This window comes from Helianthus annuus, chromosome 9 (assembly GCF_002127325.2).
Source record: "Helianthus annuus cultivar XRQ/B chromosome 9, HanXRQr2.0-SUNRISE, whole genome shotgun sequence".
In the NCBI taxonomy this organism is placed as follows: domain Eukaryota; kingdom Viridiplantae; phylum Streptophyta; class Magnoliopsida; order Asterales; family Asteraceae; genus Helianthus; species Helianthus annuus.
This window is the reverse complement of record NC_035441.2, coordinates 22,118,270-22,126,622: the sequence shown is the minus strand read 5'-3', so window position 1 is coordinate 22,126,622 and position 8,353 is coordinate 22,118,270. Positions and strand designations below refer to the sequence as shown.

Sequence of the window (8,353 nt, the reverse complement as noted above, 5' to 3'; positions counted from 1 at the left end):
AAATCAACAAGATGAACATGCAGTGTACATTTCTTCGCGGTGTGATTGAAGAAAATGTGTTTGTTGAACAAACCAACCGGGTGTGCGGATGCCTTGGCGTGGATTGAACAACCGCACACTACTTTTCAAAGAGAAAGTCAAAGACCTTCGCTGGTGCAATGTGGAAGACCAGCCGGACCCTAAGGTTTATGATCTTGTTGCTGTGAAGAGATTTGTCGGTTAATTGAAGCAGTTGCAAATTCGACCTTGAAATCCACACCGGGTGGATATCCAGTTTGGGAGAGCGATAAGATTCCCTGCAATGCACGAAGCAGTAGCAGGATACGGTTTTAAATTTCTAATCTCTCCTATACTTCTCGATATTTAAGCTGCTTTTTGAATTATCATCTCGTACAGCACTCTTTGGCCAGACACGTTGATCTCGAATATCACCTCACACGTGATTGTTTCACTATGAAACTCATCAATGTTGTCATGGTCTGCACCGCTTACCGACGTGCCAACTGATTTTTCCAAAATTCAATAAATCATTTCCGATTAAAATTAATTTTTGTAAACGACATTGAGGTAAAACATGAGTTAACCGACATCGGAAAATCGTTTTTGTAAATACCTTTGTGTTTTTAAAATTTTTCATAGTTTGTTGATTTTAGGGGTAGTAAATCCAAAATTTGAAAAATTCAAAAACATCGAAAAGTTTCAAAAGCGCAAAAACAATAGAAAAGCAAAAATGAGTTTCCTGGCGAGAAAAAGAGAAAATGATAGTACATCAGTGGTCTGTCTAAACCTCTTTAAAATGAACTTAAAATGAAAAACGATAAGCAGCTCTATATAAGATGTATCGGTAGGCTCACAATCATTTTAAAGTGTGCAGGGTGATATAAACTTAAATCGACTGAATACCAGGTGGGAACCGCACATTGGCATATGGTCTTAGTACCGAAATTTCATTTGAGAGATTGCCGAGGTTCTGAGATATTCGGTCTTTATGCTGTTTTATCATCTGGGTATCATGGTTGTATCTTTTACCGAAAAAAAACGGGGACGCAAGTCTAGATCTTCCATGATACTATACATGCGTGTACATACTGCATACGACCTCAATAAGTGATCAACAATCACATGTCCAAACAAATAAGTGATAATTTTATCACAGATTCTTTGCGGGAGTCAAGTTCGTCTCTTTGCTGTACGAAAGTACTGACCTGTTCACGGACTTGTACCTGTTCGTCTCTTTGCGGGAGTAAGTGATAATTTTATCACAGATCTTACTAGACGTCGTAGTTTCTCGTTTTAGCTTTCCCCCTAACCTTCTTTAGGGGAACCGCTGCAATTAAAACAAAAATAATTAGTAACAACATTTATAATATATAAAATATAAGGACTACAAAATAATTTAGTAAAAGACTTACCGTCTTTCTCGTGTGTGCCACGAATCCCACCGGGAGGAAGCGGTGGATCACCGGCACCGTCACCCCCATGTCCCCAGGGGGCCACATCCGCCATCAAATAAGCGAATATCAGCAATACCGAAAACATAATCCCTATAAAGTTATAAATGTTACAGCATGTGTATCTAATAGAAATTAAGGGAAAGTACAACAAGTGTAACTCAAATTCAAATAAATATTTCAAACAAGTGTTTATCAATTACAAATCAATATAAATTACAATAACTTTTCTTTTAGTCAGACTCCACATAATCGGGATCATCCTCATCACAATCAGCCTCGACCTCATCACAATCAGACTCGACCTCAAACACTTCATCGATGGTAGCCGTTGGGGGATCAACTTCAATTGAAGGCTCACCCGCAGTAACATGAGAAGATCCAATTTGAAAGTATTGGGTCAAGTCAATGACAAGTGGACAGTCAGATGAAGAGTTGTTGTCGACAACGTCATTATCTTCTAAGCCTTTGTCAACATTTTGAACCTTATTGACGCGGTCATCATCACTTACTGGCCGATCCCAAATTCTTCGATGATTAACATTTTCGACTACCCACCTATGTTTATTTTTTTGGTTTCGAGACGTTTCTTGGATGAAGAAGTGCTTATACTGGTGATATTATTGTCATGGTTTACACCCCTTCGAGTATCAAACCACTTGCACCGAAATAGGACAGTGGAATAATTATTTGTATAACGCAACTCAATAATTTCTTCTAATTGGCCATAAAATTTCACACCGTTCTCTCCAACCACTGATCGATGTCGTAAGGTCGGTAAAAAATATAGTGAAAAATGTCCTATTCACCTTTAACTAGTAAGGGCAAGTAGGGTGTCGAATCCACGGGGAATCAGTGGAAAGAATGAAAGCTCGTTGTTTCAATTATCATCTAATTCTAACTAATTGCCTTCTGCAGTTTGAGAATGATTGTGAAAGCAAATGTGAAATTGTAGTTGTAAACAATAATGATAAAAGGGACCAATCTCCGGGTTTTCAGGTTATGCAGAAAATCAGGTTACTTAGTTACAACCAGTTGAAAATCACATAGACATGATTTGTAAAACTTGTTTTGATAAATAATTAACGGACAATATGTTTGATTGCAATGATCCACGATCGAAACCGAAAGATTGATGCAAATGAATAGTAATCCAGTTAATTACCAATTTTAGATTTCATAAACATTAACAGGTTCAATGACTAAAGGTTTAAAACAATGACATCCTAGAATTTAATCCCGATTGTTGATGAACAAACCAAATAATTGATGAACACGAATGAATACGATAATCAAATAATGTGTTACGTGAAGAATAATAGTTTAGGGGTATTTTACTAATTATTAGAAGTTTAGGGGGTCTAATGTAATTGTTTGGGTTATTTACTTATTTATGTACGTAATATGAAGGAAGGAAATCAGATTTGAAGTTTGAAATTCTCCTATCTTCTCCAAATATTCTCCTAGTTCTTCTCTTTTAGGGTTTAACCCTATCAAGGGTATTAGAGCCGTTCCGATCTCCGGTTGGAATTACTTTCGATTACCATGACTAACACTCGCAATCAAGAAATTGACAGCACTCTCAAGGAACATGGCAAGGCAATCTCAAATCTCCAAGAAACCCTAGCCGCCATGTTGAAACAACAAGAACAGACGATGAAACAACAAGAAGAGATCTTACGAGCACTCAAGGAGCATTCAAGCGGTGGCAGTTTTAGTGGCGGCGGAGGCGGCTTCAGCGGCGGCGGAGGCGGCCCTGATAAAGGGCTGTTTAGCGATGATTCGCGGACGGGTACTCGGCCTATGCGGGTCGGGAAGGTTGAATTTCCTCGGTTTTCAGGTGAAGATGTGGAGGATGGGCTGCAACCCGAAGATGTCAAAATAACACCTCCGGTTAACGCTTCAAAACTTCCGTTGCTTCCAGATCCAACAGGAGTCCCTGGGCCACCAACTTATAAACCAGCAACTATTAACGCGAAGCACTTGTCAGGTGAGGAACTAGAGTTAAAAAAGTCAAAAGGAGAATGCTTTTGGTGTACTGAAAAGTTCGTTCCAAGACACAAGTGCAAAAAGAAACAACTTTTTGTGATTAATGTGGGAGGCGATGAGGAAACTGAACAAGACGACAATGGTTCAGGATTGAATTGAAGAGCTTACTTTTTGAGGGCAAAAAGTAGGTTAAGGGGGAGTATTGTTACGTATCTTATTTATTTTAGTTTTATTACTATTGTTAAGTCAAGGGATTAGGATGTTATTTGGTTTTGTTTGGGGGTGTCTTGTGTAAGTGTCTTGTTTATTTAATTGGTTTACGTATGGAATGAAAATCAGCCAGAATTTGAGTCAAATTTCCTTCTATCTCTTAGCTTTCTTCTTCCCCAAGGTTTTAACCCTATCATAATGTTTAATCAAAACAAAAACAATAGGAACGACTAACCAACAGTTTAATCGAATCCTAATCCAAAAAGTTGTAACAAAAAGCAAACCAAATGTTCAAACATAAACCCTAGTCCCGGAGACGGTCACAGGAAACCTAGCCGCTCATGACGTTCGAACAACCTTCAAAAGCTTGAGATGAGAATGAATTCATGATTGATCTTACTAAAGATGTGGTATGATAATGATGTTCACGATGTTGAGAGCCAAAAGTCTCCTATCTCCTGCTTCCAAAAGTCGATGATGCAGCCGTCCATGATATTGATGATGTATTAAAGGCCCAAATATTCTAGTCTATGGCTGCCGACTTTCGTGAGTCCAGGAGCCCAAAAATTATTGTCAAAGCTGCCAAATCATGATAGTGGGCTATCCCCCCTCTGTTTGCTGCCAATTGTTCAAATAGAGATCAAGCCCAAAAATAATGAAGGTGGCCCATTTAGGAGCCGAACAATTGCGTAATATGGCTCCCTAAAAAAATCGATATGTTCTGCATGTGATTTCTGTAAGCTGCATGTTCGAACCGTAAACCTCAAGTCACACATGCTGTGAAATTTTTTTCTTTTTGTGCATCTCCAAAATTTATGTATGATGTGACTTAGCTCCCAATGTTACCTGCCGCCAAAAAAAAACTCCACTGATGCATGCCTGTTGACTGCCTTTTTACGTGGATCCCAAAAGAAGTAGCCGCCAAACATCCCTGTGCATGTATAATGATCTAGCAATCTTTGAATGACTGATTTTTTTATCAATTAAATAATGGATGACACTAATATGTTATCTCCATCCTGCCACGTGAATATCGGCTCCATGATTTCTCCCTCAATTGATGCCTCATGTGCATGTATAATGGTGGTAATGTTTGATAATGAGGGAAGATTGATGTCATGCCAAAGTCTCGAAATCTGTAACATCACATGGCTGCCTCTTCAACAAAATTAATGGTGTGATTGATATTATGTGATGATGATAATATCATGATTTCATATCTTTTAATGTTTTCTCAAAGGAAACAATCCTCCACTCCATCTCTAACCCGGTTAACTTCCCCAAATTAAGCAATTTAACCTGCATAGCCACAATTTCTCGTAGTTAACTTATTCAATGCATATAATTACTTAAAATCGAACGAAACACACAAACTAGACACTTTAAAGCTCGGGTTTCACCCTCTTCATCACATCCCCACACTTACCTTTGATTGTCCTCAAGCAAACTGATACGGAACTACTCACCATAGTGTCAACACCTCTAAACCCCTTAACCGATGCAACAGTTTAAGTCCCAAGTCATACCCGTCCCATAGACTGACACAATCGAGGTTGACAGTCCGACAAGCAATTTGTGCAATTTATAAAACCTAAGACTTGTCTATTCAAAACTAACATGCTTAGAATCATACACATGCTACACGCCCCTCACAATCAACTCTCCTCTCGGTTTAAAAATATGAACTAGCATGTAATGTGCTAGTATGTATAACACTCAAAACCAAACATGCAATTCCGTAATCATAGGCTTGTATGACAATCACACCTCCACTGTATCATATAACACGGCACATATCAAAAGGACTTTCGGTTTTGGGCTTAGGCTAAGGTGGGAAATTTTTTTGGCTTATATTTTTTTCTTTTTCGTGGCGAACAATCAAACGACCAAACCGCGACAACTTTATTTGCAACACAAAACGACTAACACTTCGGGTTGGTTTCTACCCAAGACATGAACGATATCACAACACCTTTTTTTTGTCTTTTCTTTTTCTATTTTTTTTTCTTTTCTTTGTTTTCTTTTTTTTTCACATATTCATAATCTGTCGTTCACGGTCGGTATCAAACAATTCACATTAGGTGGACAAACGAAAGGTGAATAGGCTCAACAGGGCTACTAAGGGTGATAACTAGGTAAACACAAAACAAACATAACGGGCGTAAGGGATATCCTAATGCCTTTATCATTTACATGCACATGTCAAACCACAATCTCAGCATGTATCAAATCATACAAGTTCTAACACAGAATAACATGCTGCCTACTCTCAACAAATGAAGTCATAATGTAAATAATTCTATCATTCTACAGGCTCAAAATTTTCGCCAAAGAAGGGTAAAAGGCTGCCGACATGTAGCATATGCAATCTAAAGCATGTTACACCTAAATAGACATCTCTTATCAATTCTTTTATCCTAAAAACACTTGTCGGACCTACTCTCATGAAACTTAAAGGAACGACCATGACAAGGGACTACATTAGCTTACTACCAGCAAGGAACCCATTACTGGTTGAAACTTTAGGTTTTTGTATCCATTTAGTTCACTTAAGGCGATGAATTCTTTAAAATTTTCAATTTTTTCAGTTTTCATCGTTTTCAATCATTTTCAACCTCTTCAAACTCTTGTCCCAAACCTTCACTTCCCGGGTTTCCATATCCCCACACTTGAGTGACATTGTCCCCAATGTCTCGTGTTTAACAAAAGCAGAACCCGGGAATACCAACTAACAAACATCATGAGCGACCGTTCCTAACACAATTAGCAAAAACACATTCCCTAAACATAAATAATTTAACACCACCAAAAACACACCAAAACAAGAAAAATATAATTGTTCAACTAGAGTACGGAATAAGCACGTGGACCTGATCGATGGTTGGTTTCCGCTCCTTTGCCGCAGCCGGTTTAGATGGCGGATCCATAACTTTCTCTTTCCCAGTCGTTTTCGACCCATTCTGCAGACACAACCCAACACACAAACAATGCAAATCAGATCCACTGTACGAAACATAAACAAGTGTGCAATAACCCTTCCCCACACTTGTTTCATGTTATAACTATTGCCCTTTTGGAATTTAAAACAACAAACGCCCCAATATCTGTTGCAACAGAATTATCTTTACTTTTTATCAAGTTTCATGCTCCTTACACAAAACCCAGTAATGTCGTAACCTTCCCCATTCTCATATACTAGTGTCAAAATTCAATTTTTATCATAATTTCAAAGACAAACTACAATGATATGCTTCACAATCTCTGTTCCTCATATAAAGATTCAAGCCTCATTCATATTTCATCCTAGATAACCACTTACCTTCATCACACTAACAAAATAATGAGTGAAAACATACCTTTTATGCTTAGATATGCTAATTTGAGCTTTATCTTCAATAAATTTCACTCCCCAAACGCAAAACCCCAAACTTGAAAATTAGGGTTCTCAACACTATGCAACGATTTCTGCAAACAGAAACGAATCGGACCAAATGGATGCTAGCATTGTGTTCCCCTCAGAAAAACACTCAAGATAGACTCTTGAATGGGCCGATTTGGTGGAGAATCAAGAGAAGTAGGGTGAGGTATGGATATGGAGGACTTGAAATCTAAGAAGAAGAAGATGATGGTGATAAATTTTGGGGATAAATCTGACCTAATTCGCTGAAATGTTTAACGGGTCGGATTATTATGGACGGGTCGGGTTGTTTTGGGTTTTAAAGCATCACATGGGTTAACGGGGTGGGTCACGTGTGGTTTGGTGGTGGGTGAAACTAATTGCAGATGTGGGGTCATGTAGCAGATGAGAGTGAGAATTGGCTGTGGTCACGTGTTCTGTCAGCGCAGCCTTGCGCCAAACATCAGCGCAATACAGGAGAATTCTTAAATCAACGTAAGGTGGCGGCTGGGCAGCGCAAGCTGGCGCAGGGTGTATTTATTTAACTTTTGAGGGTTTTTTTTAACAACTAAATCAATGATTTTAAAAGGTTTGTAAATGATTTTCTTTGATTCTCTTACCGAATAAACTTTCACCATTCGGTTTGCTCACCGCTCCATAGAAAGAACGTGTCGTCCGCGACACATAATTGAGTCTGAAAACGAATTGGACGGTTCCAACTTCCCCACACTTGGGTGATTGTATCCGTGACGAACAGTACGACGTTAGAATCTGCGAAATATCATATGCAAAACAAACCAAACAAAACAAACAAATGCACAATAGTCTACAACCTCGGGCTGCCTCCCGAGAGCGCTAAGTTTAAGAGTCTTCAGCCAGACTTCATACCTGACATGGTTACTCCGCATCATAGATCAAAGTGCTCAACTTGAAGCACTCCGACTGTTTATCCGGTCCGTTGATATCATTAGCTTCCAAATACGGTTTCAGCCTATGCCCACTCACAACTTGCCTCAAATGGTCATCAAAGTCTTCAATTTCTATGTCTCCATAGTTTCCGATCCGCGTGATCAAATACGGACCCATCCATTTGCTTTTCAGCTTACCTGGAAACAGTTTCAGTCTAGAATTGAATAACCATACCTTCTGTCCTACCTCAAACTTCTGTAGCCTTAACTTTGCATCGTGCACTTTCTTCGTCTTGTCCTTATATGCCAATGCACTCTCATACGCTTCATCCCTTAATTCTTCAAGCTCTCCCAACGACAATTTCCTTGCTTTACCTGCACTTTCATAATCCATGTTA

The 8,353-nt window shown here is 38.8% G+C and overlaps 1 protein-coding gene across 1 annotated transcript; it reads right to left on the bottom strand.

Annotated features, from left to right (window-relative positions):
- Nucleotides 1–7,944: 7,944 nt before the first annotated feature.
- On the bottom strand, nucleotides 7,945–8,349 carry LOC110875394. The gene has a single exon (XM_022123591.1). It carries the CDS (start codon nucleotides 8,347–8,349, stop codon nucleotides 7,945–7,947), a length of 405 nt encoding a protein of 134 aa, XP_021979283.1.
- Nucleotides 8,350–8,353: the final 4 nt, after the last annotated feature.